Source organism: Lactuca serriola, chromosome 9, assembly GCF_051521515.1.
Source record: "Lactuca serriola cultivar US96UC23 chromosome 9, Lser_US96UC23_V15, whole genome shotgun sequence".
Taxonomy (NCBI): Eukaryota; Viridiplantae; Streptophyta; class Magnoliopsida; order Asterales; family Asteraceae; genus Lactuca; species Lactuca serriola.
In genome coordinates, this window is record NC_136416.1 from 1,863,474 (window position 1) to 1,887,654 (window position 24,181).

The window sequence follows — 24,181 nt, forward strand, 5'->3', positions numbered from 1 at the left end:
AAACATACTATCAGACATATTTGGGGTGTCCGAACTACCCTTCGGTCCTAACAACCGAACTTGTGGACTATTCCCCTCCTACTACCACTATAACATATAACATATCATGCCAGCATATAAACATATCATCACATACTGTCAGACATATCTGGGGTGTCTAACCTACCCTTCGGTCCTAACAACCGAACTATACTACTATCACATATAACATATCATGCCAGCATATAACATATCAGGTAGTAGCAAACCTAGATGATATCACAAAGAGAATCATCTAATCATACAACTCCTATTGGTGGTCCGACATTGTGGCCGTAGACCCACCGCTACTGGAAGGTAACTCACCTCGTACGAGTAGCTGCTGATAATCTATGCGGGAAACCTCTGTCTGTTGCTGCTCCAGAAATCCTCTGGCTATAATCCCCACAAAACACTCAATCAGAAACCGATATCTACTCTTGGGGTAAAATGACTATTTTACCCCCAACCAAGTCCAAGTCAAAGTCAACTGCCAGTTGACCCGACTCGCCGAGTGGGGCCGTCAACTCGTCGAGTCCCTAACCCTTTACCCGTCCATATCCACGACTCGACTCGTCGAGTTTGGGAATGACTCGACGAGTTCCTCCTCTATATGAACATCGAATGAACCTTCATCCGACTCGCCGAGCTGTATGAACAACTCGTCGAGTTCACCTTCATCTGATGAACAAGTTCTAAATTTAACTCGCCAAGTTGTATGAACAACTCGTTGAGTTCATCTTCAACCATAAGGAGATTGTCTTGGACTCGCCGAGTCTGTTCTAGCACTCGTCGAGTCCCATGAAATCTAGGTCTGTGGCTAAGTCCAATACATTGGGTCACTCCTTCGGACCTTCTAGAACCCTACTAACACCCAACTGAGTTCTTTTGACCCTCAACAGACATGGGACTTTATGCCTTGGACTCGCCGAGTCCCAAGAATGGACTCGTCGAGTCGATAACGTCCACACCCTAAATCCTCGATTTCTGATGTACAACCTTTGACCAAAAGATAGATCCAAGCCCCTAAGCTCGATCTAGCACGTAAAGTTTCGAACTTTACCTGCATGCATGGGACTTTTGAGCCTAAAAGGCTCTAAAATGGCTCTTATGTTGCATGGGACCTTCCTTGGGTGCAAGAGCAACCCAAATATGCCTTATGACTCCTCCCAAGACTTAGATCCGAAGTCTTGACCCCCAACCATGTTTGCAATCATGGTTGGCTACCTCATATGGCTTAAAAAGCCCTAAATCTTCCACAAAAAGGGATCTAACAAGCAAGCAAGCAAGGTACAGACTTTATACCTTTCAAAGACTACAAATGATGAACCAAACTCGAATCCTTCAGTCTCCTCTTGATCCTTCTATGCTCTTCCTTCTTCCTTGAGGTCAAAACCCACAAAAATCACTCAAAAGCCTTAGATCTTGCACCAAAACACTTAGGCTTTGCTATGGACGGTTTCTGGGAGCAATAGGGACGAGTGGTGGTTGAAAGAGATGATCAAATAGGGTGAAAACCCTCAGATTAGGGTTTTTGTCCAGTCAGAGCCTACTCGTCGAGTCCGAGACCCAACTCGACGAGTCCAATACTTAAACCCCATGTCCCGTCCCGCTTCTACTTGGCAAGTTGGTCCTTCAACTCGCCGAGTCCCTGGCCAAAAATGCAAAACTCTTAAATGAAAATACATACCAAGAACCAGGTGCTACAGTTGGTCCAGCTCCTATAGAAGTATAAACACGTGTTCGCCTGGATGCCCACAGACATGGTGGGAGTCAATCGGGGGATAATAGAACACAAGATGATGATAAAACCATGAACCAAGGAGATAAGGCAATCAACACAGAGGTAGTCAAATGAACCAGCGCCGGAATCCTCAGAGAAGCGATTTTCCCCACATGGATCGTTCATCCAGTAATGGTAAAAACGCACGACGGAAGCTGGCAGATGTGCATCGATTATTCAGATCTCAACAAGACATGCCTCAAAGACCGCTACCCATTGCCAGAAATAGACCAGAAGGTAGAATCCCTACAAGGATTTCAGTGGAAATGCTTCCTAGACGCGTATAAGGGGTATCATCAAATTCTGATGAGCAAAAACGACGAAGAAAAATCAGCCTTCTACAGGGACCATGGTACTTTCTATTATACAAAAATGCTGTTTTGGCTAAAGAACGTTGGAGTAACTTACCAGCGGCTCGTCAAATCTTTGTCCGTCAACCAAATCGGCCGAAACACTGAAGTCTACGTCGATGACATGGTCATCAAAATCCCAGACGAGAAGAAGTTGTTACAAGATGTAGAGGAGACACTACAAACCTTGGAAAGAGCTAAGATGAAGTTAAACCCCGCTAAGTGCACGTTCAGGGTAGAAGAGAGACAATTCCTAGGGTATTACGTAACAAAGGAGGGAATTCAGCCAAGCCCAACCAAGATAAGTGAGCTCCAGGACACGCCTTCACCTAGCACGGTAAGAGACGCACAGGGCATGAATGGAAAGTTAATAGTGCTTAACCATTTCATTTCCATGTCAGGCGAAAAATCCATGCCATTGTTCCATACACTCAAAGGGTGCATAAAAAAGAATAATTTTCAATGGACAGTAGAGGCCGAATCGGCGCTACAAGAGATAAAAAAAGGCGCTCCACGCACTCCCACTCTGGCTAGCCCAATACCTAGGGAAATGCTGCAAGTCTATCTGTCCACATCAAGGGAGGCCATTTCATCAGTACTTGTAAATGAGAGGCAGGGGAGGCAGCTCCCGATATACTTCGTGAGCCGGACCCTACAGGGACCCGAATCTAATTACCCAATCATCGAGAAATTGGTTCTCGACCTAATTTACGTAGTGCGCAGGCTTCATCGGTACTTCCAGGCTTACCAAATAGAAGTATTGACCAGCTGCCCGATCAAACAGGTGCTCCTGAAACCGGAAACGTCAGGTTGACTCGCAAAATGGGCCATAGAATTAGGAGAACACGACATCAGCTATCACCCCAGAGTAAGCATCAAGGGACAAGTGTTGTTGGACTTCTTACTCAAAATCCCAAGAGAACTCCAACAGAAAGCAGCCGACATGACCCCACAAGGGGGTCACAAGGGAAGACTGACCAGCAGTGGGCCCTTTATACGGACGGGGCTTCCAATAAAGAAGGGTCAGACAGAGCTAATCCTTACCAGCCCCATAGGCAAAGAAGTCACATACGCTTCACGTTTTGACTTTCGTACCTCCAACAACAAAGCCGAATACGAAGCCTTGCTTGCTGGCCTTAGGTTAGCAGTAAAAATGGGGGCGAAAAGAGTTATGGCCTTAACCGATTCCCGCCTAGCGGCCAACCAAGTCTTAGGGGAATTTGAAGCAAAGGATAAACGAATGGAGAAATATGTCAAGGTGGTACAACAAATCATGATCTCGCTAAAGAGTTTCACAATAAAGCAGGTTTCGAGAGGAAACAACAGACGAGCAGCCGCTCTCAGCAAGCTAGCGTCAACATGTTTCAGACACCTCTCGAAAGAAGTATTAATGGAGGTACTAAAAGAAAGGAGTATCAATGAACACCAGGTTGATTCCCTACCAGTAGCACAACCCAACTAGATGACACCCATCATGGGGTACTTGCAGCACGGCATACTCCCCGATGACAAGGAGAGGCCCAAAAAACAAGGATACGAGCCCCCAATATACAATCTTGGGGGGAACACTGTACAGAAAAGGCCATATAACCCCATGGCTCAAGCGCATACATGGTGAATTAGGGAAGAAGGCCCTGAAGGAGGCCCATGCGGGGTCAGCTGGAGCCCATGAGGGAGCGCGAGCGCTGACAGGCAAAGAGCTACGCATGGGGCTTTACTGGCCAGATATACACCAGGACGCAGTGGAATTAACCTGAGTTTGTGTAGAATGTAAAACTTTCTCGCCGGCACAAGGGGTACCACCATCCAAATTAACAAGTATAGTTAGCTCGTGGCCTTTCTATCATTGGGGGATCGACATCATCGACCCTTTCCCAGAGGCGCTAGGAAAAGTAAAATTCTCAGTTGTAGCGGTCGACTATTTCACAAAGTGGATAGAAGCCGAACCGCTGGCGTGTATCACTGGAAAATAGATAATTAAATTCGTCTGGAAGAACATCATAACAAGATTTGGAACACCCAAAATTCTAATCAGTGATAATGGTTTGCAGTTTGCCGAAAATCCCTTCAAGGGATGGTGTAGCGAAAGAAGAATAGAGCAGAGATCCACATCCGTGGCGCACCCTCAGGCCAACAGGCAAACAGAGGTGTCCAATAGGACGCTGATGAAAGGGATCAAGAAGCAGCTAGGCAAAGAAAAAAGTAACTGGGTTGACGAGCTACCGGAAGTCCTCTGGTCATATCGAACCACTCCACAGACTATCACAAAAGAAACACCGTTCAACCTGGCTTACGGGACTGAAGCGATGCTACCAGCAGAACTTATGATAGGGTCAATATGAACAGAGTATTGCCAGGGTCGAGAAAATAGTGAAAACCTAAGCGAAAACCTAGACCTCCTAGAAGAATGGCGAGAGAGCTCGAGCATGCACCAGGCCGCCAACAGAAAGGTAGTGGAAAGATACTACAATCAGCTAGTTAAGGATAAGGCCTTCCGGGTCGGAGACTATGTCCTACGGAAGAATGAAGTTAGCCATGTACAACCCCATGGGAAGTTGAGCTAGACGTGGGAAGGACCATACAAAGTAACAGAAGCACATCGCAACGGATCTTACTCCTTAGAAACCCCGCAAGGAAGACAAATACCGAGGACATGGAATGCAAGGAACCTGAGAATGTTCCACTTCTAAGCAATTCCAAACCCCTATACAGAAGGGAGGATGATGGCATGACATTCCTATATACCAGGGAGAGCAAGGTGTAACAACCCGAAGTTGTTCATCGCCGAAAACCCATTCTACCCGTATAACTCGCCGTATGGCGAAACGTTCCGATTTCTTTTTTGGATTTAGTTAGTTAAATTATATGTTTATTTTAATTCAATGAGTGTCCAAACCATTTAGGAACTCATGAATCTAGCCCAAAATTATTAATTTCATAAGTTTTAGAAATGTCCCCGCCGGGTGACGGAAACTTAATCGGGTGCGACCTAAAGCCTCGTTTAAGGCCGGTATCGGGTAGAATTCCACCGTGTCCAAGTTTTGGGAACTATATAAACATGTTAAACCTTTCATTTGAAGCTTTTTCCCTCTCTCTCTACTCTCTCTCTAACCTCTCTCCTAAATCCAAGTTTAAGGGTCAAAATCATCAATTTTAGGCTCCAAATCTTTGAGGTACCTTCCCTAACTTGATATGTAACCTCCCTAGCCTTCAAATTTGAGTTCAAAAGATGGAATAGGACAACATTCATGAGTTTACAGCCCTAGAATAGTCTTAGGCTGTAAACTCATAAGAAATGGGTTTTTAGAGCACAAAAACCCTTCCAAAACACAAATGGACCTTAGATATGGCTAGAATGCTTTATGGAATAGACTTAGAATGCCTTAAACTATAATTTGGGGACTTGAATAGGATTTTACGGCCAAGGATAGTGTCTAGGCCGTAAACTCATAATAATGGGGTTTTTAAGCCCTTAAACCCTTCCTAAACCTCAACAAGACATGGATATGATTTTTAGAATATTGGTTTTAGCATTTGGACACTTGAAACATGATTTTTGGGGGACTTATGTGAGTTTACGGCCAAGGCATGTGCTTGGGCCGTAAACTCCTTAAAACATGGTGTAAAATCAATTTCAAGGTGTTAGAAATCCATCCAACACCACCAAAAGCCTTGGAATAAATCATAGGACCAACTAAAAATAGTTTAAGGACCTTAAACACATTATTTGAGGGATTTATATGAGTTTACGGCCAAGGCTTGTGCTTGGGCCGTAAACTCCTTGATTCATGGTGTTAGAATGCCAACTAAACACCCCTAAAGCCTTTAGATGAATTTTAGAAGCCCTTTCATGCAATTTTTTAGCCTTAAAACATCTTGAATCACCCTATAGAAGAGTTTACGGCCATGAGGGGGGTCTCATAGGCCGTAAACTCCAAAAACTCCTCAAATGTTCCATAAAATTTCATATAAGGCCTTGAAACAATTTTAGCAATCACATGTGATTTGTTTGGAAACCAAAAACACAATTTTTCTTGGGTATTTAGGAGTTTACGGCCAGGAGCCTATGCTAGGCTGTAAACTCCCTTATGTATGTCATTTTGGTGTTTAAAAATAATTCCAAGTCCTTAAACCAAGCCTAGAAATTATCCCCTAAGTGTTTGAAGCCATTTTGTGCCATAACTCACCCCACCATGAGTTTACAGCCGTAAACTCATGGGGAGAGGGTCATTATGGCCGTAAACTCCCTAAGGAGTATTCCTTTGAAGTCCCAATTCATTATCCTAACTATATGTGTCCCTAAATGTCACCCGGGTCCCTCCAAACACTTGTATCGGAGTGTTTTCGCGACTAGAAGCAATTGTCCCTATAAAATAATCAATCTAAGTCCTAATTAGATACAAATGCGTATCTTTATATTATACTTAGGAACCTTGTGCGTTTACAAGCCCCGAATCAACGCTTAGCATCCAAATCGTCACATTTCTCGTCCGGTGAGTTCATACCCCTACGCCTTTTTCCGTGTTTTTCAATGTTTTCATGGGGGAATACAAGCAAACTATAACTGTTTTCGAATTATAACATTGACGTGTTTCAAATAATATCTGGCAAACTTATAAACTCTTTTACTCCTTATGTATTATGTTGAGCATAAGGAATGATTTATCAATTACAACTAAATGGATTTTAGTTAAGAAAACAACCAAACTAATCAAATTATTATGGGAATAATTTGGGGTTCTTTAACGTTTGTTTTATATCTATATAAAAATATTAGATAAACTATGTCTGATTTAGTTTATCTCTGTATTATTTGTATGAATTGCCAGATAATCTCATTGTATGTATCTATTTTCACTGTATCATGTTTCATAATCTTTGTATGTTTAGTATCGTATGAGAACCCTGTGAATAATTTAGTACTAGTTTGTGAGATAGTCACTACCCTTTATGGATGATTAGTAAATCCTCCCCGGAAGTGTAACCAGAGTCTCTTTGAGGGAGAGCGAGGAGTTTGTGAATAGATCTATTCGGGACTGACAATCCCACACCTTAACTGCTAGCTACAGTTAGGCGGGCACGCCTGGGGTGACAAATTATGTATATCGTCTGACGTCTGACTAACGTCAAGGAGGTCTCGTTGTCGTATCAGCATGGTTACCCGACTCACAAATACGTATTAATATAAATTTATTCACAGCTGGGATTTTGTTTAGAATCTATATCTTGTTCGGGATGATAATCCCATGGTTTTGTATCTATATCTTGTTCGGGATGATAATCCCATGGTTTTGTATCTATATCTCGTTCGGGATGGTAATCCCATGGTTTTGAAATTATATCTTGTACGGGATGATAATCCCATGACTTTATCCAACTATCTTATATCAAATTCGGGATAGTGATCCCATGGTTTTATCAAACAATCTTATTCGGGTTAGTAGTCCCATGGTTTTCAATCTATATTTTCTAGTATATCAAACTATCTTGTAACTAGTTTGGAATGTTAGTCCCAAGGTTTTCAAACTATTTTCTATCTACAATTTGTGAAAATTAAAGTATTTCATATTTATTTCGGGATAGTAATCCCCTGATCTTCAATATATAGTTTTGGGTATTAAACTATACTCTGTGTTATTAAATCGGTCTTGTAATTAGGAAAATATGGGATTTTCCTGGGGTAATGTATGTCGCATAATTGAACTGTAACGAAAGATAACCAAACTAACTATCTAATATAAGAAAATATGGGATTTTCTTGGAAAACGAATCTTTTTGGAAAACTAAAGGAAACCGATACATTTTCTTAAAACAAAACTGCTTATGAACTCACCAGCTTTATACTGATTTTCAAACTGCTTGTATTCTCAGGTCCTCATTAGACAGGTACCCGGCGTTATCTTTTGGTGAAGATGGAGTGCTCAGAAGACTCGTCTCTACTTTTGATTATATGATATATGTATAACTTTTGAACAATTTACTTTTGAACCAAATGTAAACTTTCATATATATGTAATGTAATGGTTGTTTACTGTGATTACTATGTACATTGGATTTGATACACAACTTGGAGTCAACCCCAGAAACGTTTCCGCCTTTGGTTTTCGGGGTGTGACACAAGGAAGATATCTCGTGGCCGGATTAATCACTCGGACCAATAGGTGGACACATAGGGTAGTCCGATAGGGAACGAAAATGCAAAGTACTATGTATCAGCATCACATGAATGAAATAAATTGCATTATCTTTAGTATGAAATGTAGTGAGCATGCCTGACATATCTCTAAGATAGAAAACACAACACATAGGATACTTAGAGAATCCACATGCACACGATAAAATAGTAGAATACAGCACACATACACAAAAAAAACAAACAAAACAACCTACACGGAAGGTTCAACATGACTAACACAAAAAAGCATGTTCTAGCAAACAAAACCATTGTCCATTCATACATGAGGGCCTTAGAGGCCACAAAAGCAAAATTACCAATACACTAAAGGCCTTAGAGGTCACAAAATGATCAAAACATAACAAGACAAAGCTTCAAAAGACTTTTCACACCCCTAGCAGGGTAGCTCTAGACAACTTCACACACCATCATCACCGCTAGCACCATCCACTTTACCTCCACCACCAGCTCCACCAACATCATCAACCTTAACACCGTCACCCGCCTCACCATCCCCAACACCCAAATCCTCCATAGTGTCCTCACCTTCATCAAAAGCACATAGTGCACATACCCCATCCACATCTAGGTGCCCCAACCCAAGCAAGCCAGCAAAATCCATGGTTGCGAAAGCCAAGAGAGCATCATCCAAAGCCGAAGAATGACTAGACCGCAAGTCACTGGCAAAAGGGTCATAAGTCCCAGCGTCGAACTGGGCTTTCAAGTTAGCCCAACCAGATTCTTCGTGGGATGCTCAAGAAGTTTAACCATTACAAGCATAAAGCCAACCTGAAATAACCAATTGCGGACAGCCCTCAATACCTCCAGCTCTTGCACACGGTCAACAAGATCTCGCTCCGGACTCTCATTCTGTATCATCAGGCCTTCATTTGCCTGGGTTAAAGAATCCACTTGGCCCTCTAAGGCACTACGAACATTCTCCAAAACCAGCTTCTCCGACACCATAGATTTGTTCTCACCTTCCAACCGTCGAACGGTAGCAACAAGGCCCGAAACCTCATCCTGCAAACCAGCCTCGCTCGTCGAAAGAACAGAGTGTGCGTGCTCCAGCTCATCGAACTGTTGCACGTGGCGGGACCCAGCGGTCAAGTATGTCATAGCCTGTGTAGCGGCATAAGCAAGGTTATGATCCAAAACGACGTTACTCATCGAGTCCATATCGTCAACGGTAGCAGGAGGAAGAGCATGGCAAGTAAATTCCAACGTGACAGAACGCACAGACAAATAGGAGTCGGATCGCAAACTCCACCCTGGGACAAATGGAGGTGCATAGTGAAGTAACCTTACAGCAGCAGACTCTTGAAACAACTGCTCATAACTACCCTTCGAAGATGAAGGGCTAAAACCAGGACCCAGAGAAATTGGCACATGAATAACAGGCTGATGAGAAGCCCCTCCGATACCCTCAGACTGTTGAACATCATCATTGGGTATCACTAACACATCCCCTAAATAAGACGGCGCAGAATTGGTTGACTTGTTGACTCGACCGAGTTGGCTCGGCTGAGTTGACTCGGTTGTGTTGAATCGGTTGACTTGTTGACTTTGACTAGTTTTGACCAAGGGTATTTGTGGGGAAATGTTATTAATTTAGAATGGAAATGTTTTGACATGTAGGATTTAGGTTGAGCCGGTTATCGGAGCAAGGAGTTATTCAGACTGCATTCAGACTGTGAGGTGAGTTTTCCTCACTATACATATGGGTCGAAGGCACAAAGGTCGGGCCATTGGATTGATATACTGCTTACCATATGTTGTTTTTCTGTTGTGATCTGTTAGATCTCTATGACTATCTGTATTTGTTGGCTTTGTGTTCATGTTTGTTTATTGCATATGTTGAGATGTTGATTTGGGTTGAGGCCATCCTGCTTTGTGTTGTACGCCAAGACACCCATGGACGACCAGATAGGCTGAAGGCCTTGCGAGGCGGTCCAGTCAGGCTCGTGGCCCGTAGAGTGGTTCGGTAGGTTGTAGGCCCTATGTGGCAGTACAGTTAGGTCGGCTATTTATGGAGCAGTCAAATAGGTTTTGGGCCCTGCGAGGCGGTCCAGTCAGGTTGGTTGCTCATGTTTGCATGCTTATTTGTTATGGTTATGTTGTGGTACTTTGGGGGAACTCACTAAGCGTTGGCTTACAATTTTAGTTTTGTTTCAAGTACTTGATAGGACCGTGACAGGACGAAGGTGTGACCATACACATCCTAAGTTTTATGTTATTGATCTTGGAAGACTATGTTTTTAAATATTGTCTTGAAAACAATGGTTATGTAAACACTTCTTTTAGTAAATGGGTTTGAAACATCCCAAAATTCTAGACAAAAAATTCGTTTTAAACCATTTAATAAACCATAGTTATCAATCATTTCATCAAAATATAAGTCAAGTATTTCAAAACGTTATCAGAGTATCATATCAAAACATTAGAGTAATCATCCTAGGCTAAATCATCATGGTGTGTGCAATGCAGTCATTCCGAGCTCTTCCCTCTACTACTAGAAGTACTTGAAACCAAAACTGAAAACTGTAAGCACAAAGCCTAGCGAGTCTCCCCAAACTACCATTATACACATATCATATAACATGAAGCTAGGAGATACGAACCTCGTCCAAAATTGGCTAACTAGGAGATACGGGCCCCCACCCAAACTCGGCTAACTATGAGATACGAGCCTCGCCAACACTTAGCTATCTTAGAGATATGGGCCTCGCCCACATTCTACTAACTAAGAGATAAGGGTCTCGCCCACACTCAGCTGGATAGGAGGTACGGGCCTCGTCCACGCTCCCCTAACCGAGAGATACGGGCCCCCACCCACACCCCGCGAACTAAACATACATACAAGTATCACACAGACAACAAGTATAACTATAATCTACCAGTTCAATAAGATACTCAGGTGATACTAAGATACGGGCCCAGCCCATACTTACCTACAAGTCATAAATGAGTCTAAGATACGGACCTAGCCCACACTTAGCCACTAAACATAAAACATTCTAAGATACGGGCCCAACCCACACTTAGCTACTCTACATGGACCGAAATTTGTCCCTTAGACCTGTTCCTATTGAAGGAAACTCACCTCACAAGCTGACTATAGAATTCTGCGAATAAACATCTCGCTGCTAGCTGGCAGATCCCTGAATTGCTGATCTCTCGACTCCCCGAGCTACCATTACCAAAATAACAATTAGTCTAAACCAACAATCCTCCTTAGGTTAAAATGACCATTTTACCCTTATCTAAATTTCTCCAAAACTAAGGCCCAAAAACCATAATATGAAAGGCCCCATACTAGGTAGACTTCCTAAGCCTACTAGTGGGCTAATTTGCTAAATTGAGCCCAATCCCTCTAATGGGCCTTACCCTAAGCCCAAATATATTCTTGGCCCAAATTATCTGACTTCTGATTGCCAACTAAGGACTGAAGAACCAAAATCCAATATATAGCCCGATCTGAGGCCCAAAACATGCAAAGCCCACTACTATTGAGTACGCGGGGGTACTCCTATGTACGCTAGGCATACAAGTTGCATGGTGTGTAAGCTGTGCGTACATATATGTATGCCCGCCGTACTTATCTGTTAACTCACTTTTCCCCTTAAGCACTTAATACTCTATTCTAAAGGCTACAATCACAGATCCAAGTCCTCTTCAACGTCTTAATCCATAAAGTCACTAACTTGGTGACTTTACATGACCCAACTAAGCCTAAACTTCAAAAATGGTATTCTATTTCCATGAAAGTGATATTAACTCATGCATGAACCCATTAACATATCCAAGATGGTAACTTTCTGTCTTAGGGATTCATTTGGCATTGAGAGTGGCAAATCCAAGCTTAGAAACCGGATTTGAACCATAAAGCTCCATTCTTGGGACCAAAAAGGTATAAAACATCACTACACTAGATCTAAGCATACTTGAGGAAAGTTGAAGAATTTATACCTCAAGATGATCTAAAATGAAACAACAATCTCGGATCTACAACTTCTCCTTTGAACCACCACCATGCTTTGCTCTTCACTTGCTTGGAAAATGGATTCACCACACCAAAATGCTCTCCAATGGCTTTCTAAGCTCCAAGAACACTCAAAGAAGGGTTAGGGTTTCGTGGTGGTTGTCTAAGGGTGAAATGGAGGCTGACAATTGAGGCATATTATTACTTTTATAGTGGAAAACCCTAAAATTTAGGGTTTAAGTCTGAATGGAGTATGCCCCGCATACCTCTATGTATGCCCGACGTACTCACAAACCACGTGCGTCTATTTTACTCCTCTACTCTAGGCATACTTCCACGCCTATCACCTTGCATGAATGGTACCTTCTTGCCATCTTTCTCCATTAGGGACCAATAATGCTAATAAGTTCAAAGTGCTATAACTTCTACATTTTAAGTTCGTTTCCGACAAAATTTATATCCATGAAAAGGTGACGGGAAGCCCTATGCTCCTAGCTACACCCCCATGCCTAAAACCATTCGAGTAAGACCCGAGACCAATAAAAGACTGAATCATAACATTACGCATGTACCATGGCATCCGAAGCCACAATCGAGTACTTTCAAAACTGGGTGTTACAACTCTCCCCCACTTAAATTGGATTTCGTCCTCGAAATCGCTCCTTACTCACATCCGAATCCAACTAACGATATGAGGAACACAACTGATGGTTCTATGCGTAATCCATTCTTCTCTAGATAACCGAAAAATCAGTCGAACTTCCATTCCGAAGAAAGCGAATTGCAAGCTTCAGCAACTCACTTCTAACCTTCTAGAGTCCAAATCCATACTGATCTATCTCCCTGACAGACCGCCCCTGCATAACCACCTGTAGGACAATTATACTTGATAGAAGGCTCATATAATCCTTCGAGTAAAAGATTCATCCCTGCAATGGTTAGACTTAGACGAGAGCTGCGCAACAGAGTCAAATCAATTACTCTAAGATTATTTAATCTAACTGCAAGTGTCTTCGCATTTTCGATCAACAACTTATTCCTCACACAAGAATCCTCACATCACTACTTTTACCTGAACATCATGTTGTCTCTTATCTACCTTCCGAAGGAACCAGGACCTCCTAGGTCCAAACTTATATGTTTACTATCTTGAATACTGGATTCCACCCGGTTACTGAACCAATGAACACCCTCTCAGTCGCTCCCAACGACTTCCGATGAAACTTAGGCTATCGAAACTACTCTATCCACATTGCCAATCTTTGCTCTATAAATCCTCAAATCCCCAATCCTATATCTCGACCCCACGGTCTCTGACAGGTCCCATCTGCCTTGCTAAGTTCGCATGGGCCTCACCCACGGGTCTCACCCAAACTGTACTACGGAGTGACCTTGCTCCCAGGTCTCACCTATCTAGGGCATACGCAGTACAACTCCCTCGAATTCTATCTACCTATCCTTTCCTGATTCTGATCACACTAACTAGGAGATACGGGCCTCGCCTAAATTCTGCTAACTAGTAGATACGGGCCCTCGCCCACACTCTGCGAACTAGGAGATACGGGCCCTCACCCACACACCACCAACTAGGAGCTACGGTCCGCCGCCCACACTTCGCTAACTAGGAGATACGAGCCCCTGCCCACACTCCGCTAACTAAGAGATACAGGCCCCTGCCCACACTCCGCTAACTAGCCATTAATGAATGTTGAGGCTATCCCACAGTCTTACAACATTTCCTACGTTGTCTGGCTGCTAGTGAATGCTACGGCTATCCCGCAGTCTTCCAACACTTTCCACGCTGATCATGCACACAGCCTAACATCCTGGCTGAACTCGTGTCCTGACAAGAATTTCCTTAACCTGTTCCCCAAAGCCAACTATCGAACACCAAAAAGGAAGCGAACCCTACGTTGGGAAGTTCCCCAAACTCCCAACTCACATACCCCTCGATCCAATCAGCCACTTAGACGGCCTTCCTTCCTGACGAGAATGCGAACTCATCCTATATCCACACTTCCTTCTGGTCCTGAGCTCTTGGAGAACCCTCCCCCCACTTTGGTTCAACCAACATCTTACAGCACACCCGACTGGAAAGATCCCTAATCCTTTGTATCATCCAATGATCAATCTTGTTGACAACCAACTCTTACCATTATTAGTGTTCCCAAAATTAACCGACACGAAAGCAGTAAGACCCCTCAAGACTGTCGAAACACTTCCCAGGTTCCAATCACACTTTCTATAGCTACCGCATCCTGAGAACCCTCTTTATACGAAGACGTCCCCACACTACCACCCTAAGACCCATGGTATGCAGATGGCATATAATATGAACATAAGCAGGAAGTATAACCCTAAGATATAACTACTCATATGGATGCAAGAAAATAGTAATATAATCATAGATAAAAACTGATAGGAAAGCAAAAGATACACACCTACAACATTGGAAGCTGCTTGTGTCTACTTTGTAACAAATTGGAAAGCCTTTCTCCTCGCCGTAGGCGCATTGTCTTGGCCCTGACGGCCATCTGTGATCCTCAATGTCGCAGGGGCAGGTGTTATCACCTCTCCCGCTGCAGCCAAGCTCGGACATTGGGCCTTCTTGTGGCCCCGCTGACTGCAATGGAATAAGATCAAGTCTGATCCTTGTGTAGTGGTAGCGATATAATCCCTGGTAAAATTACCAATTTGTCTGCACTTGAAGCAACCAGAATCACCACCAGTACTGCTCCTACACGCACCCTCGTGTGTCATGCCGTGCTTGCCACAGCGGCTACAGTCCTGATCACCTCTCGATCTAGAATCTGATGTCTTGGGCCTCTTGCCCGATCCCATGGATGTCTGTACCTCATCTGGTTTCCTCTTCCTATTTGCCTCTAAGTCAATCTCCCTCTCACTGGCTCGAGCGATCGTATCCTCCAACGTCTTGCAGTTGGACCGGCTCACAGACTGTCTAATGTCGCTTCTCAGCATCTCGTGGTACTGAGCCTTCTTTATCTACTCGTCCGCCACATAGTGCGGAACAAGAAGGGCTCTTTCTTTCTCTCTCTCTCTCTCTCTCTCTAAACTTGGCGGTGATCTCCGCCACTGTCTTTATGGTCTGCTAGAGATCATGGACCTCCCATGCTAACTGCTGCACCTCAATAACTAGTGCAAACTCAGCCTTGAACCTGGCCGAGAAGTCACTCGATGTCATCTCATCCAATGCGGCATCATCTCAAATAACATGTCCAACCTCCTCCCACCAAAAGACAGGAGGCGAGTCGGACCTTGTCCCCCTCAGGACACCGGCTAGAACGGAAGGTGTTGGCGACATCTACTAACCATCGGCTGCTAGCAATGGGGTCCTTAGCCCCATGATATTCTGGAGCTCCACAGGCTCTGAAATCTGTGAACGTTAATATGCGCGCCCCATCATGGCCACCATCTCGGTGCGAATCACATCCAACCTCTCGTCCAAAATCTCCATAATACCCTCCTTGACTGTACGAAAGATCAAGAAGTCTGGTCTAAAATATTGCACGTAATCTCAGCTGAAATAAACTCTTTCATCTGCTCATCCAGCTGCTCGGTTCCAAAGCCCGAGCCTGATCCCTCACCTGTAATTGAACTACCCACTAGTCTACCACATAACGTCACCATGCTGCAACATATCATAACAACCATCAAAATACTCATCACTATCGAGGGATCACACACGCATGCTACAAGTTTACCGGTTTCATCGCAGCCTTCCTGGATTCGAGTACGAATCCTCTGCTTTCAATAGTACAGGCCCATACTACCTTCAACATCTATCCGTACTTTCCTCAAGAACTAGCTTGACTCCACCAAGTCCCTTCTCACTACTACTGCTCCCATCACTAATCTCATTGTAGGCTTGCCCTAGGGTAATCACCATCCTACTCTCCGCCATCAGATGCATAAGAAGTCCTTGTTATCTCCCCCTAACTAGCTCGCGAATAACATTACATATCACTAAGACTAGATAATTCTTCGAATGAGAGGTTCTACCCTACAATGGTTAGACTCAAACGAGAGCTGTGAAATAAGGCTAAACCTAACCTTCTGAAATTATTTAGTCCTCGTAATATGTAACTTAACATATTCGTTTACTACTTAGTAAGAGATAACTAGAACTCCTAAAATCCCAAAGCAAGCATCATTCGAGCATTGAGTACACATAATCAAGCATATCCTAATCAGGCCATCATATCACTGACTAATCTGTACTAGCATGCAATATCATAAAGCTCATACACATATAATAGGCACATAAGTCATCCTTCCTAGATCCTTAGCCCTAATCTAGTATGCAGTTCTCATAAGAATATCATAACATAAACTTGTATGGGTAATTTGGGAGTACTTACTTGAGCTTGACAGATTGCATGCACCACACCCTTTTCTCTTTTCAAAGTTCTTTTCTCTTTTCAAAATTCTTTTCTTTTTCTCAAAGTTCTTTTTATAAAAATGATTTTCTTTTGAAAATTTTCATACCAAGTCCTCAGTTTGAGTTCAGACACACCCGAGAGTGTGCCCGAATCCCTCAAACCAAGGCTCTCATACCAACTTGAAATATCCCAAAATTATAAACCAAAAATTTTGTTTTAAACCATTTAATAAACCATAGTTATCGATCATTTCATCAAAATATAAGTCAAGTATTTCAAAACGTTATTAGAGTATCATATCAAAACATTAGAGTAATCATCCCATGCTAAATCATCATGGTGTGTGCAATGCAGTCATCCCGAGGTCTTCCCTCTGCTACTAGAAGTACCTAAAACCAAAACTAAAAATCGTAAGCACGAAGCTTAGTGAGTCTACCTAAAATACCACATACCATACACATATCATATAACATGCAACTAGGAGATACGAGCCGCCCACACTCGGCTAACTATGATATACAGGCATCTCCCACACTCAACTATCTCATAGATATGGGCATCTACCACACTCTGTTAACTAAGAGATACGTGCCTAGCCCACACTCAACAGGCTAGGAGGTACGAGCCTCGCCCACGCTTTGCTAACAGGGACATACGGGCCCCTGCCCACACCCCACAAATTAAACATACATAAAATTATCACACAGACAACAACTATAACTATAATCTACCAGTTCAATAACATACTCATATAATACTAAGATATGGGCCCAACCCACACTTAGCTACTAATAATAAACGACTCTAAGATACAGACCTAGACTACACTTAGCCACCAAAAACATAAATAATTCTAAGATACAGGCCTAGCCCACACTTAGCTACTCTACACGGGCTGGCATTGGTGCCTTAGACTCGTTCCGACTAAAGGAAACTCACCTCACAAACTAACTGTAGAATCCTGCGAATAAACTTCTCGCTGCTAACTGGTAGATCCCTGAACTGCTGATCTCTCGACTCCGACAGCTACCATTGCCAAAATAAGAATTAGTCCAAGCCAACAATCCTCCTTAGGGAAAAATGACCATTTTACCCCTTATCTAAATTGGTCCAGAAGTAAGGCCCAAAAACCATAAGATGAAAGGCCCCATACTTGGTAGACTTCCCAAGCCCACTTGTGGAACACTAATGGCCCAATTTGCTAAATTGGGCCCAATCCCTCTAATGGGCCTTACCCTAAGCCCAATCATATTCTTGTCCCAAATTATCTAACTTCTGATGGCCCACTAGGGCCCAAAGAACCAAAATCCAATGTATGGCCCAATCTGAGGCCCAAAACATGCAAAACCCACTTCTGCTGAGTACGTGGGGGCATACTCCTCTGTACACTAGGCGTACATGTTGCATGGTATTTACGTTGCGCGTTCATGCATGTACGCCCGACGTACTTCTCTGTTAAGTCACTTTTCCTATTAAGCACTTAATACTCTATTCCAAAGGCTATAATCACAGATCCAAGTCCTCTTCAACGTCTTAATACATAAAGTCATTGACTTGGTGACTTTACATGACCCAAATAAGCCCAAACACCAAAAATGGTATTCTATTTCCATGAAAGTGATCTTAACTCATGCATGAACCCATTAAGACATCGAAGATGGCAACTTTTTGTCTTAGGGACTCATTTGGAACTGAGAGTGGAAAATCTAAGACTAGGAATCGGATTTGAACCATAAAGCTCCATTCCTGGGACCAAAAATGTAACACCTTGTTCTGAAAATGGGTTTCTATGGATTTCAAAGTCCCAGGCTAAGGGCATTTCAGTCTTTTATGGGCCTTGAAGTTTTTATTTGAGAGGTTTAGGGCCAGGGTGCGTTGCTAGAAGCGTAGGGCTTATCACCACCTTTTCGTGGATATAAAGTTCGTCGGAAACGGACTTAGAACGAAGGAGTTATAGCACTTTGAAGTTATTGGAAATATTGGTCCTTAATGGAGAAAGAGGGCAAGAAAGGACCATGCATGCAAGGTGGCCAGCGCAAGAGTACGCCCAACGTATAAGGTCATAAGGTCGCGGGTGCTTTTGGTGTACGCCTAACATACGTCCAGTGTCCAAAAACCCTAACTTTTAGGGTGAGCCACTATATAAGGAACATATTGGCTCAAACCCTAGCCTCCTTATCCGTCCCCTAACCTCAGAGAAACCCTAGAACGCCGCATCTCTTCATCCTTGGGTGATTTTGACCTCAAGAAGCTCATTTTGGTGGTGTAAGCTTGGAAGAAGAAAATAGTAAGTTGGCAAGGAAGAACTTCGGAAGTTGGAGCTTATAGATCCGGAATAGCATCATCATTTGGAACTCTTTAGAGGTATAAATTATATAACTTTACTTAAGAATGCTTAGATCTAGTGTAATGTGGTTTTGGAGTTATTTTGGTCCCAAGAATGGACCTTTATGATGAAATCCCGTTTGTGAGCTTAGGGTTGCCACCCTCAGAGCTAAAAGGGTCCCATAAGCAGTAAAGTCTCCATCTTGAATGACTTAATGGGTTCATGCATGAGATCTAGCCCTCCTTACGGAAGAAGAATACCATTATTGGGAATTTGGGCTTGTTTGGGCCAAGTTAAGTCACCAAGTTAATGACTTTATGGATTAAGACATGGAAAAGGACTTGGATCTGTGTTTGTAGATTCTGTAGTAGAGTATTAAGCACTTAATGGGAAAGTGACTTAACAGGGGGAGTACGATGAGCGTACATGTAGGTATGCCCAGCGTACACACCATTGGCTAGTACGCTTAGCGTACGTGAATGTTCACCCCGCGTACTCTGTCAGTTTGGGCTTCATGTTATTGGGCCTCAGATTCGGCCATGCTTTGGACTTTTGGCCTTAGTAGGCTAGCAGATGTCAGATGATGTGGGCCAAAAAGATGTTTGGGCTTAGGGTAAAGCCCATTAGAGGTATTGGGCCTGATTTAGCAAATTGGGCCATTAGTGGGTCACTAGTGGGCTTAGGAAGCTCACCTAGTGTTGGGCCTTTTCATTATGGTTTGGGCATTAGTTATGGACCAAGTTCGCTTAGGGGTAGAATGGTTATTCTACCCTATGAAGGGTTATTGAATTGGACTAAGTAATATTTTGGTATATATAGCTCGGGGAGCCGAAGGATCAGCAGTTCGGAAAGTTTCAGTTAGCAGCCAGAGGAGCTTTTAGTAGGACTTCAGTAGTGCAAGGTGAGTCTCCTCATTGTGTGCATGGGTCTACGGCCACAATGTCGACCCATTATGTTGATGCATAGTAGGAAGACCCGAGGGTTAGCCCTAGGCATTATTATGATATATGTTATGGATTACGATCTGATGTCGGGCGAGGCCCGAGGAATGTTAGTATGCTTGTTATACTTGTTGTCTATGTGATACTTGTATGTGCCTGGTAGGGAGGTGAGTGTGGTCGAGGTCCCGCATCTCATCACTAGCTGAGTATGGACGGGGTTCCGTATCTCATTAGTATCAGAGTAGGGGCGGGGCCCGAGATAGGGGAGAAGTGAGTGTGGGCGGGGGCCCGTATCTCACTATCAGCAAGAGTGTGGACGAGGTTCCATGGCTCATCAGTAGCATGTTAGGGGCGATGCCCAAGTTAGGTGAGGCCTTAAGACAGGAATATAGTAGGGTATGTTTGCTTATATGTTATCATGTTTATATTATTATATGTGTATGGCGGGCGAGGCCTAAAGACAGGCCATGCCTAAGAGAAACAGATATGTATACCGAGCGGGGCTCCATGCTAGGCGGGGCTTGATGCCGAGCAGGGCCCGATGCCGGAGCAATTCTGATGTCGGGCAAGTCCCGATGCAGCGGGCGGGGGCCCATTATGTGGTTATATGTCTCGTAGGCGATAGCATGGGGAACTCACTAAGCTTCGTGCTTACAGTTTTTAGTTTTTGTTTCAGGTACTTCCGGTAGAGGAGGGAAGAGCTCGGGATGATCACATGGCACACACCAAGAAGTTGAGTCTGGGATGTTTACTCTGATAAAATAAATATATTTGAAATGATACTTGATTTCATATAAGGATTTATGTATGACTTGATTATGGTTGATTGATGATTTTAAAACGAAATTTTTGGTCATGATTTTTGGGATGTTACAAAAAAGGTCCAAAACATCACTACACTAGATCTAAGCATACTTGAGGAATGTTCAAGAATTTATACCTCAAGATGATCTGAAATGAAACAACAATCTCGGATATACAGCTTTTCCTTTGAACCACCACCTTGCTTTCCTCTTCACTTGCTTGGAAAATGGATTCACCGCACCAAAATGCTCTCCAATGGCCTTCTAAGCTCCAAGAACACTCAAAGAAAGGCTTGGGTTTAGTGGTGGCTGTCTAAGGGTGAAATGGAGGCTGACCATTGAGGCATATTATTCCTTTTATAGTAGCACACCCTAAAATTTAGGGTTTAAGTCTGAATGGAGTACGCCTTGCGTACCTCTATGTACGCCCGGTGTACTCACAAACCACCCGCGTCCATTTTACTCCTCTATGTTGGGCGTACCCCAACTTACGTTGGGTGTACTTTCGCGCCTATCACCTTGCATGTATGGTACCATCTTGCCATTTTTCTCCATTAGGGACCAATAATGCCAATAACTTCAAAGTGTTATAACTTCTTCATTCTAAGTCCGTTTCCGACGAACTTTATATCCACAAAAAGGTGGCGCGAAGCCCTACGCTCCCAGCTACACTCCTAAGCCTAAAACCTTCTAAATAAGACCTGAGACCCATAAAAGGCCGAATCGTCACATTATGCCTATACCCTTGGCTTCCGAAGCCATAACCGAGTACTTTCAAAACTAGGTGTTATAGGGTTGTTTTAAAAAGTTTAAATTTGTTATGATTTTTGAGACGTTACAAGAAGAGGTGGACCAAACGGCTACAATATGTAATAAAAAACATGTTCGTTTTTTAACATCTACCGACTATTACAGTAAACTGAAATTTAAATAAGCTAATTTTATAAACTAAGAATAGTTCTCAAAACAAAATTTTTAATTCTAGTCTTAAAACATTAAAAGAATAATAAAAAGAACATGTAAAAAAAAAATATAAAATTTCTTAAAAAATATAAAAGAAGCTATCACTAATTTTAAAAAAGCATAAAAAAAATCAAATAATAAAAAAAATTAAGAAAATATTGCAAACAATGTTTAAAAAGTTCATAAATGAATTACACATGTTAAAAAAGATACAACCGAAACTGAAAATATTATTAATAGAAACGGTAAAAAAATTAAAAAAATCAAAGTTTTTTTTTTTTTAAAGAAAATATCAAGTTATAAAAAATTGTTGAAACTATAAGAAGAAATCGTATCAAATTCGTAAATTAAAGTTTAAAAAAATCAAAGTTTTAAAAGAAAGAATCAAATTTTAAAAATATATATATTAAGTTATACCAAATTTCTAAAAGAAAAAATCAGTTGGAAAAAATAAAAGTAGAAAAGGTTTCAAGAGGCAAGTCAAGTGTTGCGCTGAGCAGAACTTGCGTAGATGTTTTGTATTTCGAAGCCTTCCAAAAAAACAAACTGATACGAGAGGACAATTGTTGCACATGTGTTGTGACGTGTAACAATAAATTGGTCTGGAAAAGCTTTTTTTTTTTAAAACAAAAAACATCTTAGATAAAACGTAAACTTGTACATATTGCGATTCTTGTGTAAAACACAATATGTGTTTTATACCTAGATTTTGATTTATTATTCTTACCATTTGTGTTCTTTTACACTCAAACACCAATAATAACGAAGATAATCCAACAAAGTAAAGCATCAACATGTAGACTCTTATTTTCACTTAGATAACAAGATAATTATAGTCTAATTCATTTCACATGAATTTTGTGAAACATATATTAAGCAACTTAATGTTGTAGTATTTAACAGAAAAAAAAACGACCATTAGTTTATGTATTGCATTAACAGGAAAAAGAAAATAAAATCATGGATCATGTAGAATTGTAGTTTAAATCACCGTCATAACTAAAACATTAGCATATAACCCCATCCAAGGCAACCTGCAGCTTCCATTATTCTGCTCTATATGACTATATGTCTTTGGTTAAACATACATGCTCTTTCATGAGCATCTTAATTACACGTACAACCATAATTAAACATGCATTTGGATTTAATTAATTAAACAGAAATATTCTGGGATGGGATCAGCTGGCCTTGCCTCATCGCCAATGTCTTGTAGATCTCCATTATCATCTTCTCATCGTATTCTTTCATTGCCATCGTCCCAAACCCTTCTCCACCCATTGTTCTCCCCCTCACCACAGATGAACTCGCGAGTTTCATCATAATCATCATATAAGCATCACGGATTCCTATAAACAACTTCCTGGGCTTCAGCTTCAAAGTAAGCCTCGGATTTATCCTAAACCTCCAGAACCGCCTTTTCCTCCTCCTCAACCTCCTCGGCTTCGATCCAGACTCCTCCTCCTCCTCCTCTCGTCCTGCACTGTCGTGACTAGTACTGGTGCCGAGGCGTTGGTACCCTCTTGCTCGCCAGCAGCCTTTTACACTTTTGTATACTGTAGTGGTTAAGCCTTCCATATTTTGAAGATCGATCTGTATTTGTGTGGATACATTAAGAAAATTATAGCTAGCTAGGTGGGGGCGTTGGAGTTATAAGATTAGCTTGCTGCTAGGGAAGTAAGGAGATGTAGTAATTAATGTGGCAGATTGGTTCTGAATCCTTACCTACATTTCTCGCGGATTTCATTATTTGTAGAGAAAGGAGTGCACGGATCATTCACACCATTGGTTCCCACCACTTTGACTTTCCAGGTTTCAGATCTCAACACCAAGCTAGCTAATCCATGCGTTTATTTTTTTAATTTAATTTATTCATCAATTACTTTCTCACCATTCCATTGAATTTGACCATGACCATCTCTACCTTCTTTTGACACCAACAAATAAAATCAGACATAATTAAGACCAACTAAGACTTAAAGAACACGATTTGGGACGTTTCTTAGACTATCAAGGTCACGGACGGAACCATAATTTTAGTATAAGGAGGCTTTCATGTATCGAAAGTTTTTAAAACGAACTTGTTGAAAATTACACAATGACCGTTATATCCCAATTCAAAAGAAAACGTGACTAATTAAGCTAACTATACACACTTATAAAATTCATGACAAGTGACAAAAGAATGCAATGTGTGTTCCTGCACGTCCTAACAACAAGCTATTTCAATCATTTGAAGCATATACCATTTGATTTGTAAAGACAACAAAAATAGAAGCTTTTTCCTTTCACCATAAGCATAAAATGATAACATGTATACCCGATATTGAAATTTAATGCAATAACTTTTAATTATTGTGGAACTAGATGTGTATTCTTGGAAGCCTTGAAATCCTATCAATTAGTGTGTGCATCCGAAAATGTATAAGGTTGATCCAAC

General features: G+C 42.1%; 1 protein-coding gene across 1 annotated transcript; it reads right to left on the reverse strand.

Annotated features, from left to right (window-relative positions):
• Positions 1-22,896: 22,896 nt before the first annotated feature.
• LOC145073029 (uncharacterized) lies at positions 22,897-23,319 on the reverse strand. The gene has a single exon (XM_079019577.1). It carries the CDS (start codon positions 23,317-23,319, stop codon positions 22,897-22,899), a length of 423 nt encoding a protein of 140 aa, XP_078875703.1.
• Positions 23,320-24,181: the final 862 nt, after the last annotated feature.

Bases quoted from the DNA above. Each gene is read 5' to 3' on its own strand.
- LOC145073029 (XM_079019577.1), bottom strand. From the start codon at position 23,319: ATGGAAGGCTTAACCACTACAGTATACAAAAGTGTAAAAGGCTGCTGG.